Source organism: Vulpes vulpes, chromosome 3, assembly GCF_048418805.1.
Source record: "Vulpes vulpes isolate BD-2025 chromosome 3, VulVul3, whole genome shotgun sequence".
NCBI lineage: Eukaryota > Metazoa > Chordata > Mammalia > Carnivora > Canidae > Vulpes > Vulpes vulpes.
Window position 1 is genome coordinate 84,311,917 of NC_132782.1, and position 18,727 is coordinate 84,330,643.

The 18,727-nt window shown below is 42.5% G+C and overlaps 1 protein-coding gene across 2 annotated transcripts in view; it reads right to left on the reverse strand.

Annotated features, from left to right (window-relative positions):
• Nucleotides 1-15,412, reverse strand: part of LOC112935742 (cytochrome P450 3A12-like) — a 30,585-nt gene extending 15,173 nt beyond the window's left edge. Inside the window, exons 1-7 of one of the 2 annotated variants that reach the window (XM_026019624.2) lie at nucleotides 15,154-15,412; nucleotides 11,231-11,324; nucleotides 8,857-8,909; nucleotides 7,332-7,431; nucleotides 2,212-2,325; nucleotides 1,862-1,950; nucleotides 152-300 (exon numbers count right to left, since the gene is read on the reverse strand). In XM_026019624.2, coding sequence (XP_025875409.2) covers nucleotides 152-300; nucleotides 1,862-1,950; nucleotides 2,212-2,325; nucleotides 7,332-7,431; nucleotides 8,857-8,909; nucleotides 11,231-11,324; nucleotides 15,154-15,224 — 670 coding nt within the window. In that variant the 5' untranslated portion in view covers nucleotides 15,225-15,412. Of the gene's footprint in view, nucleotides 1-151; nucleotides 301-1,861; nucleotides 1,951-2,211; nucleotides 2,326-2,682; nucleotides 2,818-7,331; nucleotides 7,432-8,856; nucleotides 8,910-11,230; nucleotides 11,325-15,153 lie in introns of those variants that run through there. The other variant, XM_026019622.2, reaches the window with a different exon arrangement.
• Nucleotides 15,413-18,727: the final 3,315 nt, after the last annotated feature.

The following is an 18,727-nucleotide window of genomic DNA, read 5'->3' on the forward strand; positions in this document are numbered from 1 at the left end:
TGACATTTGATAGTAATAAAAAACTATAAAAAGTTTATAGTGATATAAACTATAACATTGTTGTAGAAAAGTGGGAGGTAAGCAACAAGGGAGAAAGGAAGGAAGGGAAGGAAAAAGGAAGAGAGGAAAAAAAGAAAATACGTGTACATACCTATGGAGAGTAAAAATGGATCAGGGAAATCAAATTTTAAGAGCTTCTTGGCATTTTCCACAAACGGATCTTGTGGGTTGTTGAGGGAATCAATGTTCACTCCAAACGACGTGCTGGTGATCACATCCATGCTGTAGGCTCCAAAGATGCTGGGAGAGAAACAAAGACACGAATACTTAAAATCAGCACCTCTTTACTATCCTTATCCAATGCTTGCAACAAGAAGTGCCTGTAGATCCCAATGTCCAGGCAAGACAAGAACCACACTTTGAGAACCACCTGATGGAGCATCTAGAGTCTGTATGCCATCACACTCACTGATGAGGTGCTCGTGAGGTGCCAGTGACCCAGCTGGCCTTGTGCTACGGGTGATGGGGATACCAGGGCAAGTTAGAGAGACCTCTGAGCTCAAGGAGCTTAATCTTGGAGGGATAGAGACCCCAAATCAGGCAAATTACACAAGTGTGTTTTGAGTAAGGGCAGTAGAAGGTGGATAATCACTGTGTCTGAGCAGGACAAATGGTGGAATAACTGACGCTTCCTCAGGGAGTCAGGAAAGGTGAAACTGATCTGGATCTTCTCTCACCACAGTCTCTGTGCTCTCGGAGCTGAGTCCTCTTTAGCACATTACAGAACACCAACACCCTGTTCTGTGATGCCAGGAATACCATCCCTTTTTTCTACACCTCTGCCAAATCTCCTGAAAGACCCACTTTGTCTCATCTCCATTGATCTGAGATTGCCCTGAGGACTCACCCATTTCTGGAAACAGTAAGAACTGAGAATGTTCCTAGTTAAAAAATATATATTAAATCACACCAAAACTGACTTAGGGGATGCCATAGCTAAGTGATCATATGCTACTAGTTTTGCCAGGACAGTCCTAATATGCATCCGTTCATCCTGCAATATTAAAATACATCCCGGGGCACCCAGGTGGCTCAGTCAGTTGAATGGCTACCTTCCGCCTTCTTCCCAGTCATGATCTCTTGGTCCTGGGATCAAGCCCCACTTTGGGCTTCCTGCTCAGGGTGGCAGTCTGCTATTCCCTCTGCTCCTGCCCCCTGCATGGGCTTGCTCTCTCTCTCTCTCTCTCTCTCTCTCTCTTTCTCTCAAATAAATAAGTGAAACTTTTTGTAAAAATAAAATATATCTCAATTTAGGTTAATATCTCAATTTAGGCTACTTTTTCACCCTACCCATCCCATGTGCAAGGCCTTCTCCCTTTTGAGTTTGAAAGATGGACAAATGGTCATAAAAGTTAATATTTAGTATTTTGCTTATATCCTCAACAAAATCAGGAAGGGATTTAAGTTGTCCCAAGTTCCACATGAAAACTTTCTTGACCCACCCAGTGCCCAGCAATATGTACCAAGTGGTCCCCAACACTACCATTCATTACCCTCTACACTCAAAGATTTGGAAGAATTGTGTTTCCTTTTTTTCAAGCACATATTTTTGTCTTCCACAATATCCAAGGTGACAATCCAGCAGATGAATTAATCCTGCCTCATGTGCACAAAAGAAGACCCTCTCCCTCCTGGCTGCTCTGCCTTTTTAGGTGAGCTACCTCTCCTTGGCTGGCCCATTCTTGTAACGCCACACATCTACTTCAGCTGTGGTAACTAAACAGTGGGAATTGGGCTCTGTGGCAGCAGCTGGAAAGTGTCGTGACAGAGTTGGAATTCCAGCAGCCCCACTCCTACTTACTCTTTCAAGCTGATGGCTTTGTCTTTCTCTGCCTCCTTCCTCAGGTTCCTCACCAACATATCTCCATACTGGCCAATGATGGGAAACATCTACACACAAAATATAACACCACCTGAAGTTAAATCCGAGAATGAAGACCTAGAATGACATGGCTTTCACAAACATGGAACAAGAAAGGACATTTAATAACAAGTTTTATCATGCCTCCTCTAGGACATGAGGATAAAAGACCATGTTTAGGAAGCCCAAATACAGCAGAGTACCACTTACAGGTGGACTACAATCTTAGTTTCTACTTATCCCTAGGTGCATTCATTACTTCCTAATGAAAAGACCTCTTCTTTTCTTACCTCCTTGAGCTTTCCGCTGGTGAAAGTTGGGGACAGCAATGTTCGTATTCTCTTCCATTCTTCATCCTCAGACACAGTGATGGCACTTTTCATAAATCCCACTGGACCAAAAGACTAGAGTCAAAGCAAAACACATTTTGCCATACCTAAGTTTTGGAGGTATTCACAGTTTGCAAAATTTGTTAAAGAGCATCTATTACTAACCAAATATTTAGTGTCTCCTTAGTAGCAGTCCCTATGCTACATACTCAATAGATAGTTATCCCAAATGCTTAGCTTCCTGTGAAGCTGAAGGAGGCAGCACTACAGGTAGTAGCTGTTTCCAGCTTTATATTCCAATTTCCTTTTCAATGTAAATGTGGCATGGAAAATTTGGCAGGGAAACTATTCCAGGAGAATAAACTGGATTCATGCCTAATACATTCCTACATAATACCTACATAATAATACCAACATAGTAATAATACCTACATTCTCCTATGGTGTGCAGAGTAGAATTGCATTGGAAGATAGCCAGATGGCCTGGAAAAATGTATGTTGCTTCAGAGCAGTTCTGCCATCACATATATCCGCAGCATGAGAAACTCAAAAAACAGATGTGTTAATATGGTGTTTTTTTTTTTTTCAAAAATAGCAGTGTACCCTAAAAAGATAGGAATCTGTTTGCTATTCTCAATAAACGATACAGTTACATGGAAATCTTTTCCCTGTGTTACCCCAAAGGGAACTAAGGAAAAGAGAAACAGATAATTCTGTTTCTCATATTGGGACTGGCCTATCAAGCCAACAACCTTGAATCTAGGTACCATTTTCCAAAAGTATATTTTGTATTAATGTGGATATCTCCAAAACCATTTCATGATAAAAATACACAAAAGAACTAGAAACAGAGGAACTACTTCAACCTAATACAGATAATCAAAAAACCTTATATCACACATCAACTCAGTGAGGAAGGATTGGTGTGATATCACCAAGATGATGAGACAGGACACATCAGCCTCTGTTAACCCTCAAAGGACAACAGTTAGACAGCTATCCACAAACAAAATAGACCTACGAGCTTAGGAGTCCATTTAAGAAGCTTCAACAACACAGTGGAGCAAAACTCCTGAGAATGAGTGCATTAGAAAAGTAAGAAGAAGAGCTTCATTTTGTCTGCATCATACCAGGAGCCAGGCCAGCACTACTCAGCACCAAGAGGACACTCGCCAGCCTCAGAGAATTCCTCTTGCTGGGAAAAGGACTAAAGGTCATTAGCCCCAGCCCTTCAGGGCACAGCACAAATGACCTGTTGGGTTTCAAACCTCCAGAGACTGGCATAGCTGACACACCTAGACAGAGCAAGGAAAAAAGAAAGGCAGGACTATCAGTATCAGCAAAGTGACAGGAGCAACCATGGTTCCCTGTGTCCTGCTCTGCAGAGGACCCTAGCAGCCTTTGCAGCTGCTGAATCAACAGCTGACACAGCACAGTGCACCCTGTAAGATTTTGCTGCTGATAGTCCCACAGGTTTTCATATTTGCTGACTCCAGCTGCCTGAGTCCTGCTCTGCTCCATCTGCCCTCTCATGAGTTGCCTCAGCCAGTGCCACCACCTACACCCTGAGCCTCAGAATCTGCACCCACAACCAGCCATGGCCCCTGTGACTGGACATACATACCACACCAGCCCAGGCCCCAGCAGCTTTCAGGTCCCTGAGGCCAGGCTTGACTCCAGTCACTGGACTGCACTGCCACATGAGACCACAGCTAATCCCTGAAACGTCACATCTACACACTGCCAGCCTGAACTCCAGTCAAAAGCCCCCACTGCCATGCATGCAGTAGTGACTATTCCTGCAGCCACGTGAGTGTACACAGACAGCCCAGACATTCAAAGTACCCATGTGCCCATCACTGAGCCCAGCCCTGTTGGGAGCATGTGCCTGGTTTCAGCCCCCACAGATGAGTGTGTGTGTAGCACCAACTCTGGCCACCTTTCTGCTTGCCCTAGGCCCTGACACTGGATCTGGTGATGCTACTGAGGACCCCAATAGCCACTGCAACCACAAGAACCCTCCACTGTGCTTCCTGTCAAGGATCATGCAATTGCTGATGTGGCTCTCAAGTACCGGAACCAACGATCCCCCTCAGGATGAATGGATAAAGAAAATTGAATATTGCTCAACCTTAAAAAAGAAGGAAATCCTGCCATTTCCAATAGCATGGTTGAATGTGGACAACATGACTACATACTAAGGGAACTAAACCATACACTGAAGGACAGGTAACACATGATCTCACTTATAAGTGGAATCTAGAAAAATAAAGTCATCTCAATAACAGAGTAGAATGGTAGCTGTCAGAGGCTGGGGAGGAAGAAAAAGGGCAAATAGTAATCACAGGGTACAAAGTTTCAGTGTTGAGAAAAATAAGTTCTGGAGACCGAATATACTGCATGGTGATTATAATTAAAATACCATACCATATATTTGAAATTTGCTTAAAAAGTACATCTTACGTGTTCTTACCACACACGCACACACACAAAGTAACTCTGGGTGGTGATACATTTCATTTGTGATGATCACTTTATAAATCAAAACATCACATTTAAATATATAGTTTTCATTGTAAAAATACATATATAAATAGTTAAATGGTGAAAAGCTGAATGTTTACGCTTAACATCAGGAACAAGGCAAAAATATTCACTCTCACCACTTTTACTCAAAAACCATACTAGAAATCCTAGCCAGTGCAAGAAGACAAGACAAAGAAATAAAAGGCATGCAGATTAAAAAGATAAAGTGGGAGTGTCCCTCACCTGCATCCCAATGATTATCGCAGCAATGTCCACAATAGCGAAACTGTGGAAGGAGCCTTGGTGTCCATCGAAAGATGAATGGATAAAGATGTGGTGTATGTATACAATGGAATATTACTCAGCATTAGAAATGACAAATACCCACCATTTGCTTTGACGTGGATGGAACTGGAGGGTATTATGGTGAGTGAAGTAAGTCAATTGGAAAAGGACAAACATTATATGGTTTCTTTCATTTGGGGAATATAAAAAATAGTGAAAGGGAATAAAGGGGAAAGGAGAGAAAATGAGTGAGAAATATCAGTGAAGGTGACAGAACATGAGAGACTCTTAACTCTGGGAAACGAACAAGGGGTGGTGGAATGGAAGGAGGGCAGGGGGTTGGGGTGACTGGGTGACGGGCACTGGGGGGGGCACTTGATGGGATGAGCACTCTGTGTTATGCTATATGTTGCCAAATTGAACTCCAATAAAATAAAATAAAATAAAATAAAACAAAATAAAATAAAGTAAAGTAAAATAAAATAAAATAAAGTATTTTTCTAAAATAAAAAAATAGGAGTGTCCCTATATTGGTGAAATAATTGGTGATGTAGAATATCTTGAGGGATATAAAAAAGAACATCTCTGCATCTAATAAATGAGCTAAGCTAGGATGTAGGAAATAAGATCAACACCAAAAATCAACCACATTTCTAGATAATGAATATGTGAAAACACATTAAGAACACAATAACAACTATAATCACACAAAGAAGGTGAAATACTTGAGATGTGTATTGAACAAAACATGCATGGTTTCCCTGTTGAGAATGAAATGCTGGTGAAAAGACTCAAAGAAAGCCTAAATAAACACATATTGTGTTCATGCTTTGAAAGACATGACATAATAAAGATATAGATTTTGCACAAATGATTGGCAGGTCTAAATCATGTCTTACAAAATCCTGGCAAATATTATGCAAACATAGATAAGCTAATTCTAAATTTGTATGGAAAGGCAAAGGAGCTAGAATACCTAAAACAATTCCAACAAAAATAAAATGGGAGGAATCACTGTTCATGATATTGAGACTTACTGTATAGTTACAGTAATCAAGACACGGTGGCACCAGTAGAGGGATAGATACAGAGATCAATGAACAGAACAGAGATTGAAAAATAGATACAAACACATAGGCCCGACTCAGTTTTGATACTGGTACAAAAGCCATTCAATGCAGGAAGTACAGCCTTTCCACAAGTGATGCTGGAGTGCTTACACATCCATAGGCCAGAAATAAGGATTTTTGACCTAAGTGTCACAGCTCACAATTAACACTAAAAATTAACACAAAATGGATCACAGAATTAAATGTGAAACACAAAACTATGCATGATTCATATTACAAATATAAAACATAAAAGTATATACTTAAATGTAAACTATAAAATGAACTACTTTGAGAAAATCCTTGGGACTTAGGGCTAGATAAAGAGTTTTCAAACTTGATGCCAAAGTCACAGCCCATAAAAGGAAAAGAATGTTAAATTGGCCTTATCAAGATAAGAAATGTTTGCTCTGCAGAAGACTCTCATACAACAAAAGGACAAACTACATACCATGCTTACAGAAGAAAGTAAGCAGGAGACTGATGATGGAACAGCTCTATAAGATGAATGGGGTGGAGGATACACAAGTCTACATGTAAGATCAATGTTCAGGAGCAATACACACGTGCACAAGGTACATTTGAGTGTGCCTAAAATCACTGATCTGAATAAGTTCAATGGGTAGAACCAATGGCTATTTCTGCTTCCATACTGTACTATCATTATGCAGGATATTACCTTAGGGGAAAGGGTTTGAAGACCATACAACATGGGACCTCCTACGACAACTTCCTGTGAGTCTGTCATTGTGTCAAAACAAAGTTTTATAAATAAATAAATATTTTTTATATACCCCAAATGAATGAGACCATATAATGTTTGTCCTTCTCCGATTGACTTATTTCACTCAGCACAATACCCTCCAATTCCAGTGAAAGGGAATAAAAGGGAAAGGAGAAAAAATGAGTGGGAAATATCAGAAAGGGAGACAGAACATGAAAGACTCCTAACTCGAGGAAACGACGAGGGGTGGTGGAAGGGGAGGTGGGTGGGGGGTGGGGGTGACTGGGTGGCGGGCACTGAAGTGGGCACTTGACGGGATGAGCACTGGGTGTTATTCTGTATGTTGACAAACTGAACACCAATTAAAAATATATTTATAATAAATAAATAAATAAATAAATAAATTAATTAATTAATTAAAATAACTCCATGCTTACCCGTCGGTTTGTGAAGACAGAATAACATTCTTTCACTAGCACTGTTTTAATCATGTCTGGATCCATGATAGCCAACACGGGCTGTCGCCCATCATAAAACCTGTGTCGGGAAAACAGAACTGATTATATTAACATGACAGTTTCTGCAGCTGCAGCCACACCTGGAAGTCTCAACTTTTATCCTGACATTATATAATCTAAACTCTGACATCATGATTAGAAATAACAGTAGAACATTTGTTAACTCTAGGTGATGTGTACATGGATAGTTCCATTCTCTACAGTTTTTTGCATGTTTAGAACGTTTCAAATATTTTTGATGTATTTTAGACATTTCAGATAATGTTTATATATATCATCCAGAAGAAACTTAAGTTAGTAAGTTTGACATGGGGCCCAAGAATCTGCCTTTTGAACAAACTCTCCCAGGTGGTTCTTGTCACAGCCAGGCTCGAGAGCCACACAGTAAAGACAGAACCGGGGCACATGATGTAATTCTGACTCCATTCAGAGTTGAGCAGTGCTGAAGGTGGACAGGGACAGTGGGGCTAAACCAGTGTCCATCCAGAGATCTGTCTTCTTTCTATTCCATCATGCTGCTTATGGGCCTTGCCACTCAGAGCCCCACGGTCTCTGAGGATGTGACCAGAGGAGTTAAAGAGGTTAGAGGAGGTACACTCCTAGCTGTGAGCATCCCAGAACCACATCATATCTCTCCCTCAGCTTCACCCAACCTCTGGCAGCTCTGAACAGGAGCATCCAGTGCAAGAAGCCAAGATCATACTAGAATTTACCAAGTCCATCAGTCCACCAGGAAACACTGTGGCTTGAAATTCTCTTATATCTCAAGTCCACAGAATAAAGAAATACTTCCACATTGAATACTTCCGTTGAAAGAAAAATCTGGACCTAATATTAAAATGCAAAACAATCTCCACACTTACAAAAAAGTAAGAAAAAGATGAATAGCAAGTCAATCGGTGAAGGACAATCATTATATAAGTTCACTCATATGGGGAATATAAAAAATAGAGAAAGGGATTATAAGGGAAAGCAGAGAAAATGAGTTAGAGAGGGTGACAAAACACAAGAGACCCCTAACATTGGGAAACAAGGGATAGTGGAAGGGGAGGTGGGCGGGGGCATGGGGTGACTGGGTGACAGGCACTGAGGAGAGGCACTTGACAGGATGAGCATTGGGTGTTATAAGTTGGCAAATCGAATTCCAATAAAAAATATACATAAAAAAAGAAAAGGTGAGTAGAAATGGTTTTCCATTCTGTTTATCCAAACCCTTCTTTGAAAGGATATATTTAATCCAGAGTATAAATAAAGGATACACTCCAGGTCCGATTTACACTTAGAGCTGCACACGTGGTGACAAATGGGATCTTGGGAAGGAGAGCCTCCAGAAGCTTTACTACAGCAGGCTTCATCACAAGGGGCTCTCGACTAAGACTGTCCACACCACAGGGTCCTCCTCATCACAACAGGCCTAGCCAATGGAAATGTCCAGAATACTCACCCCCACACTCTTCCATACTTTCTAAAACATTTCTCATCAAAATCACAAAAACCCTGCAAGAAAAAGCAAAACATATTATTAGTCTGAATGTACTGAGCCCTGTGAGTAATGGGGAACAAAATTACTTAGATCGCATGAAATCTAACTAGCTTCCCTCTCTCACTAGCAGATAGAGGGAAGCTATTAATCACAGGGGGCTATCAGAAATGAGAGAAAACAGAGGATATATGGAAATGGAGAATTTCATGTCCCTCTTGCACTATTTCCAAGTGTTGGAGATACTGAACATCTTACCCTGTCTGGGAGGACTGGGTAGTCTCTGTGTGTCTGATGTGTTTGGCTTGTGCATTATATCTAAATCTCAGAACCCTCTGAATCATTACCTCAGGGCCATGTAGAAAACTGGAGCTGAGGGAAAGGCAGCATGGCTGCATATTCTGAATGTCAGATAGCATTCTGCTTGTTGATCTCATGAGCCCTACTAGATTCCAGTGGATTTAGGATATTTGTTTTATTTTATGTTAATTTTTAACTCTTTATTTTTTAATTTTTTAAAAAAGATTTTTATTTATTTATTCGTGAGAGACACACAGAGATAGGCAGAGACATAGGCAGAGGGAGAAGCAGGCTTCCTGAAGGGTGCCTTATGTAGGACTCGATCCCAGGAACCCGGGATCATGACTGAGCCAAGGCAGATGCCCAACTACTGAGCCACCCAGGTGCCCTAGTGGATTTAAGATATTAGGGCACCAGTGACCTCTTTTAATCTAGCAGTTTTACATGAGTCTAAACATGCTTGTTTAGTGAGACAGTGAGGAATGAATGAATGACAGAGTGGACTCCCCTTCCAGTTCTCCATCACAACACAGAGAGGAGATAATGCCCCCATCCCACAAATATCAGAGCCAAATAAAACACTTGATAAGAGTTTTCACTTCTATCACTAAAAGAACAACAACAAGACTTCTAGTGCCTTCATTTCATCTGTGATTTTGATGTTTTAACAATACAAATCAGGATCCCAGAAATGTGGTCTTGGGTGTATGTACTAAGGAATTGATCTGGGAAAAGTGGAAAGGAAATTATTGTTTCTTCAGAGGGAAAGTCCAGAAGTTCTTAGACGATAATTGGGCACTGAGAGTCTCAGTAGGGAAAAGCAGAATCAGAGAAACAAGCCTCAGATCTGTGGGAAAGGAACTCCACAGCAGAGAGCAGCTTGCAGGTGAGACTTCCGACTTCCTCTATGTGATCTTCTAAACCCTGTAGAAGACTAGACTTCGGACAAGGCATCAAAGCTGGATTACCCACAACCACTCTACCAACATCAGTCTGTGTGTCACTAGTATATTCCATTCAATTACATTAATTTCTTTTTTCTTAAAGATTTTATTGACTTATTTCAAAAAAGAAAGAGAGAGAGCACAAGCAGGGTGGGGGGTTCAGGGAAGAAGCAAAGGGAGAGGAAGAGAGAGAGAATCTGAAGCAGACTCAATGCTGCATGTGGAACAGATGCTGGGCTCCATCCCATGACCCTGAGATCATGATCTGAGCTGAACTCAAAGGTCTGATGCTTAACCAACTGAGCTACCCACCCAGGTCCAACCAGTTACATTAATTTCTTAATAATTTTGTCAAAGTATCTCTTTTCTAGGGATACATGGGTGGTTCTTGCTTTGTAGGAAAACCAAAACCAACACAAGTCCTTTAAAGGTTAAAACCTGAAGTCAATAGAGAAACAGCATCTCACCTCAGTTAAACTCCCTCCTTGCTGAACTCACACATAGGGTGTCTCTTTTGAAGGTAGAGAAGTAAAGCTGAGATTTCACTGTTAGCAAAGGGAGAATTAGATGCATGGAAATAACTGCAGGGGGTTGGTCAGTTCGTGAGAGAATTCAAGTATGTGCAAATTCCCCAGTGGTGAATCTTGGGCTGCCCAATAATCTGAAGTTCGAGAACCATCCAGGAAATGGAAAGGGCTATCCAGGGCTTGTGCAAGAACAAAAAAGTCTGATTCTAGCATACATAGCTCACTGGACCACTAGCACGGACACCCTTGGTTCTCTTCTCCTAATACCAATATGATGATGCCTTCCTGGGAATCCACACCTTCCAAGAACAAAACAAAAGCCTCTTCATAATGCTCATAAGCTAAAGCATCAAGTTCCATGCTGAATTAGTCAGAGAGCTGGGCTGCCCACTGAGGCAAACCCTGAGGCTCGTAATAACAGACAATAGAGCTCTGGGGTAGACTTGACACCATTTCTGGAAAGTCAGAAATCGAAGATTTCCTCGTGAGAAGGAGCACTTTTATTATGGAATTAAAGTGGGACTTGCAACTGACAGAAGCAAAAGTCATAGCTCAAACAATACTCACATTACGATAGCCAAGAACAGTTCCCAAAAAAGGCAGAGGTGTTGGCCCAGGAATTCCCAGCTTCTTAAAAAGTCCATGCGTGTAGGTCCCATAGCTATAAAGCAAAAGAGAAAGCCAGGTCACAGGGATGGTGGAGTAGGTGCTGGGGCTGGTCAGTCAATGACACAGAAGTGGAATAGTCAAGGGAGGGAGGAGGTAACAATCGGCAAGAAATGATAACAACAATTCCAACAGCAATAATTGCATTCACTCATCATCATCTGATGATGATGTTGATCATCTCCTTTCCAGTCTCCACTGTGAGACTGTCAAAACGTAATAATGATTAGCTAAGAGTAGCTGAAAATGTCGTGGTCTCAATCCTAGAATGAATATTTGATAAATATTCCACCCTTGAGTGCTCCTGAAAGATTCATGCTGATTTCTTCCAGGAAATTCAGTTATGCCTATTTTAGTAAATGACTCTTCCATGATTTTGGAGATTCTCATTCTAGGTGGAAAGAGGTAATGTGATTCTCTACTCTAGTGATGAGATTTTGCTTAATTGCATCTACTCAAGAGCTGAGAGGTTACTGAGAGCCGACCATGAAAATACTCATACAGTTTGCTCAGAGATCTTTGTGCTTTTCTTTCAGTATAGGCTCTGTGATGGTTCTGAATATGGGTCTTCTTAAATCTATCTTCAGAGAGAGAGGCCTTGAGCAACTACAGTGCTCTTATGTTTGTATAATAAAAATTATGTCCAAACTTCACTGTCCCATAGAAAAGTGAAACTCAGCTCCACCCAAGTCTCTGTTGTCAGGAAGTCTGGTTCTCTTGAGCTGCAGAGAAGACAGACTGGCCCATATGTGCCCCAAATGACTCCATATAAAAGAATCAGTAAGGAAACAATCCCCTTCCAGACGATTCTTCCCGTCATGGCATCTGGTCCTTCAACCTGTGATACTCACCGGCTCAGCACACTGCCAGGTACACTCATTTTCTCTTCAAGATGGTTACTCACAAAGCAGTTAGTTTACTGGCTCTGTGCTTCCACTGTCTGAGAAACCCATTACTGTTGATGTTCCCTATGACAGGCTTGCCTACAATCATCTTTCTTTCATGTGTCATGTGTAGAATCCCACAACTGGGGGATACCTAGAACCCTTCTACTTAGGTTTGCTGAGGGATGGCAGGGTGGAGGAAGAAGAGAGGCTGAGGCCAGGAGCTGCCAGAAACCATTTTACCCACAAACCTGCTAAGCCTACAAGGCTTACCCCATAGAGGAAAATAAGGAAAGTACAGTTGGAAACGGTATTGGGTAGAGATGGTACATGCCCTGCAGGTGCTATCTGATATGAGACCTTCCAAAGTCCAGACACCTCCAGTTGACAGCAGAATACATGTTATGCAACAAAAATGAGTAATGATAAAATGTTCCATAGACTGGAATGAAGACCTTGTCTCCTCATCTCGGGGGGCTAGCCTGAAGACAGTAAATGTTCAAAATAGTCCCTACAAATCCAGCAAATCATATAAAATGTAAACAAACTCACAAAATTGCACAAAATGACCAGTATTTGAGGGACCAGTGGATGTACCTCAGCTGTGCCCGACTGAGTGTTTGGATCCTTCCTCTAGTACAGCTGGACTCATCAGCACCAATTGTAGAAGCCAGGGTAGTCTTAGGTGGTCCCACCTCCATTCTCTTCTTGCCATCACCACCACTCTAAATCAAGACCTGTTTCTGAACATTCACTGTACTCCATGAACTCCCAAGTGAGGCCAAGCAAGTGAGGGATAGTCAGGAACACTGGTCCCAAGGAAAGATCTTGTGTACTGTCTAAAGCCACATGGCTCCATAAGATGACAGGGAGTGGGCTGAGTGAATTTTTCTGATTCTTTCCAGCCTCCCTCTTCTTGGTAGAGTCACGCAGCTGCTGGTACAAATGAAGGGCCTAACAATGAAGCCGTTTTTTAAAATTGTTTTTGATGAGAGACTGCTAACTCTCGGAAACGAACTAGGGGTGGTGGAAGGGGAGGAGGGCGGGTGATGGGGGTGACTGTGTAACGGGCACTGAGTGGGGCACTTGATGGGATGAGCACTGGGTGTTATTCTATATGTTGGCAAATTGAACACCAATAAAAAATAAATTTACCAAAAAAAAAAAAAAAAATGTTTTTGCATTCCATCCTGCAGAGGGCACTGTCTACAGCTACTGAGTCTTGGTTACACCAGTGTCTTAGTCTATAGTGTTTTTTGCCTGGTGGTGACAGTATCCAGTGACAGCCCCACTGCCAGATGACACACTGGAACTTACATGGTGTGTTCTTGTTCCCTCGCTTCAAGCAGACAAGATGCTAACCTTATGGTCCCATGATGATCTCCTGTGGGACCAGGACAGAGGAGTATTTCTGGGAGGTCTGTTCTGAGGGAGGAATATTCTCCCGCTCCATCCCCAGTTCTACCTGGATGCCTCTCACATCAGTTCAGGCTCTGTCTCACTACTCATCTGTGGTGAGTAGTGAGATCCTTAAAACAACAAGTGGACACTTGCATTTGAGACACATACAGCCTATATCATGGATGTATGCATGTGTACACTAAATTCATATTACTCTAGAAGACGTAAGCTATTTATGCACCTTTATAGTCACAAAGGCTGAACCAACAGCCCTCTTTTATTGGTAGGAAAAAGCATACAGGAAAGACTTTTATCTCAGAAAAAAAAAAACAAAAACAAACCCAACCCTATTTTAAGTAGAGTGAAATTAAACACTACCTATTCATTTTAAATGTCATCATACAGAAAATGTCTTGCCACACTACCTAGCATTCTAACCTTTCTCTTAGAAAATGAAAATGTTCTATGTTCCATGTTCTATGTTCACATCTCATGATTTCCTCCTCTTAAAGAGAGTGAAATTGAGACAGAGGTCAAATATGACATGGAGGGTCTGTCCCTACCCATGTTGTAAAACTCAATCCTTTCCCAAACTGCTCCACGATGGTGGGAATCCCATCACTGAAAGGAATTCCTCTGCCAGATGTTTCAATTCCTCCTCCAATACTGTAATATAAAGGCAAAAGCATAGTTAAAATCCAAATTGGCTTTCAGAGCTCTGCCTCTTGGCTGCTGGCAGATTCATATTGAAGGATAGGGGAAAGAAATCTTTATCCTGATGCTAACCATTCCAGAGACTGGAAGGAAAAGGTGAAATGAATAAATTTTGAAGGTTTCCACCAAGTCTCCTCAGCTCTAAAGATGTTGATTTAAGGGTAAGGAGTTCTGCACAGTACAGGGTGAGGGATGGCCAGTAGAGGGGTGCAGGAAAGAGGGAAGAGCTCAGTCAGAAGAGGGGGAAAAGCATCTCTAGCACCCCCTCGGTTGTCAGGGTGCATCAAGTGCCTTGTATTCATAATGCCTGGCGGTAGAGGGGGAGGGGAGCAGGAGCCACCTAGTGATACAGGCCCAATCCAATACATATCCTGTGGAAGGCACAGACCAGAAGGTGAAGGTAATGAGCCAATGACTCAAGCCACTCCCTCGGCCTCCAGAATCCCCATAGATTAGAAAAGGGATGAGGACCCCAGGGTATTGCGGCCTGTTGATTTTATTCTGCCTCTCTTGAATTCTGCTTAATTAGCCTAGGTCCCAACTGGTGGTCCATCAGAAGATCACCCCCAGAAGCAACTACTGTCACTCAAACCCTCCTAGCTACAGGAATTGGAGTTGCGGTGTGGTAGGTATACTTCAGTAGATCTGGTGAGGTCAATAGTAATCTTTTAGGTGTTCACAGCATGTTTGAAGTACTCAACACTTAAGCAACTTCTCCTTTCTTAATTCCTTTGACTCTCAAAACAGACAAGGAAAAGGGAGTGGATGCTGATTAGCAACATAAATAGAAGGTTCCGGGGATGATGAACCTGGGTAGTTACTTACAGGTAGAACAGCACCAGGCTGGTGGCCAGAAGAAGCCAGGTTTCTGTGGAAAAGCTTGGGATCAGGTCCATGGCCACTTTCTCTCTGTGAGTCTCCTCAACTTTTGTTCAGCAGTGTGGGCTAGTCTTTGATGACCTGCGTGTGTGCAGCTTCCCTTCCCATCGCAATGATTCCGTGAGGCTGGAATGTGTATACTGAAAATGGGACAGGACTGGAACTGGAGCCAGTAGCAGGGCCCTTTCCCCCAGCCATGAGTGTTGGCAAAGCATCATGGACACACTCCCAGATTGACCTTTGAGATCATATTCTGTCCAGAATCAATAAACAACTCAATCAGTGTTATCGGTAATCTCAAAGGTTACAGAAACTCAGGTAAAGTCACCGTACTTAATTAAATCCCTCACTTGCCCTTGTCACCATGGCTTCCTTTATTTTTAAATACATGAAATCCTTCGAGCAAGCTAAGTCTGCACATCTCTACCCATGTGGGTTCCTCTGACTACAAATGCCACTGGGCTCCCTAGAAAGCTCTTACCCATCCTTCAAATCCAGCTCTGACATATTCCCCTCTGTTGGAGTCTTTCTTCAGCAACCTCCTTGAACACATATATCCGCTTTGTCCTCTGGGAGATTTCTATCCCCTATGCCCCAGTTCTACTATTGTGAAGGTTGGTGGGGTTGAGTTGGTAGAGGTGCAATGATTGGGCTTCCTCTAGGTCCTTTCTGGGTGAATTTTTGGTGACCATCTCACATACCTGATGGGAGAGATCTGAGAACATAGCATCTGGAAATTACACCTGCTCATTATCATCACTCAGACCCATGTTCTGTGTCTGTATGTCCTGAGAAACTGTGGATTATGTGGCATACCTCTGGAATCTCTGGGACAATGGAGGTGTCCCAGAGAAGTGCCTCCAATCCTTAGTACCAACAATGCATAGACATAGGAAGCTGGAAGACAATCCTAGGAAAAGTAGGGGAACAAATCCCAGGAATTCTGAAATACTTCTGCCCCCTTTTGGGGTCTTCACTGGCCACCATTCAATAGGGTCATGCTATTCCGTGTTACAGATGTAAAGACTGAGACTTAATGACTGCAATGCGCTTTCCATCAGCCATTGATCACAGGAACCTATGGCAAATGAATGAACATAAAGTGAGACTGAAGAGTCCTCTGCGCTCTGCAACAGCAGAGCCCTTCCATGATAAGTGTCACTATAGAAAATTGAGACCGAAGACTACAAAAGCAAACTGGTTAAGTTTCTGTTCAAGACCTTCATGGTGACCTGAACAGGGGTTTCCTTGTGGGTCTCCCACAGCAAAGAACTCTGCCTCATCTCAGCAGGGAAGGCAGATTGCCAATAGAGGCGATAGTAAGAATATGGTTGGATGGGATCTGCCTCCCTAAGTTCCCCAGCAGAGAGGTACACAGAATACATGCAAACAAGGAAAGATTCCTGTCATTGGATAACAGGAACCACTTACATCTCTCACGTAAACACAAAGCCTTTCTTATTTTACTTGGAAATCAAATCTCTGTGGAAACTAACACGCCTTCATCCTCCTCCAAAACCCATGCTCCACTATGACAATTTCCTAACTAAGCATAATATGAGTATCCACCTGCCCTATTCACCTCAGGCCCTGCTCTAGCTGCTTGGAATCTGTCCCTACAGTGATATCCTAGCCATTGCTGGGGACCAAAATGCAGCCAGCACCGGACCAATGCAGATGGTCTTGTCTGTAGGGGAAAATAACAGAAGCATGAGCTTTGTGCCCCATCCTTCCCCGGCAGGGGACACCTGACATGACAAGATTCCCATTCTCAGAGCTGTGCAGAATGTGTTAAGGAAGACAGTGAGCATCGGGGACTACCCCGCATGCTCTGTGGCTCTGATCTACTCCTTCCTGTACAAATATGCTCATCGTGTACTTTCCAAACTCTAATTTTGTGGGGGTAAAAATACAGTTAAGACTCAGACATCATTCAGGTTGAAGATAGAGGAATCTAACAGATAATTATAGTATAGCCAAGGAAAAGTAACTATGCATCTTCCTGCACAGGGAAGGATTTATATGCCTTTCAGTTTCCTTCGCTATTGTATATTGAACCTCAGATATGCTCAGGGAAGTCTTAGGCTCGGATACTAGTGTTGGTGGACAGGCTGTCAGAAACTCAGGGAGGAAAGGAGTCTGGGCCATCTAATATTCCCATCCCTTTTTATCCTGAGCCCTTGTGGCACCTCTTCTCAGAAGCTGGGCCTGATTTTTTACTGGCCAAGAGAGAACTGCTCACAGTTGGGGAGTCAGTGTCGCTCTGGAATGGAAATATTTGTGCATTATATCCAAATTTCACAGGTCCCAATCTCAGGTTGTGAAAATGAAACCAAGATTCCCTGTCTGTTCCTAAGCTGTCAAGCCCTCATTCTTCTCAGTAAGGCCATACTTGAGTTTGTCAATTTTGGATTACCTGGTGGTATCTAGGTTTTGGTGATCAGGTCCTGTGGTTGGTGTGGGAGTGGTGAAGTAACTGACTGATCCATGGACATTCCAAAAACTGGAGGAGTCGGGTCCTTCTCCCATTTCCCTACATGTTGGTTGGGCTCTACACCTGCTGCATTTTGTCCATGGGCCTAGCACTAATATTAAAAGGTCAAAATATCTGCTTAATGAACCTGGTACTGTAAAGGGATGAGAGACACTAAACAAATAACCACATGACTATTGGGTTATATCTGGTGACTTTGCCCAACCAGATACCTGATCCTCACGGGCCCTTTAGAATTGTTCATTCAATATGAACTTATAAACAGTTCAACTCATGGCAAGAGAGGACAAGAGTTATAGAGTAACTCCAATTATGCATTGTAGTCTCTTTCAGCAGAAGGAGGAGACGTGAGTCCAAGTTTTAACTGATACATGATCAAAAAGTTGAGAGTTTGCTGAATGTGGACTATTGACCTTTTTTTTTTTTTTAATTTTTATTTATTTATGATAGTCACAGAGAGAGAGAGAGAGAGAGAGGCAGAGACACAGGCAGAGGGAGAAACAGGCTCCATGCACCGGGAGCCTGACGTGGGATTCGATCCCGGGTCTCCAGTATCGCGCCCTGGGTCAAAGGCAGGCGCCAAACCGCTGCACCACCGAGGGATCCCGACCTTTTTCTTTTTATGGATTATGTGTAAATGGCTCTTTTTACCACATGCTCTGTGAGGAGACACTGAGCTCATAAATGTTTAGAGACTTCATTTCCTGGATTATATTTTTTTAAAGAATTTATTTATTTACTTATTTTATTTATTTATCGAGAGAGAGAGAGAGAGAGAGAGAGAGAGAGAGAGAGGCAGAGACATAGGTAGAGGGAGATGCAGGCTCCATGCAGGAAGCCTGATGGGGGACTCATTCCAGGACCTCAGTATCACACTCTGAGCCACAGGCAGACTCTCAACCCCTGAGTCACCCGGATCTCCCCATTTCCTGGATTCTAATTGAAGTCTGAAGTGTCTATCCGGCTGTGTAAACACAAGGTAGAGAGAAGGACCACCACACCTCAGTTTTCCCCAGCCCCGTAGGA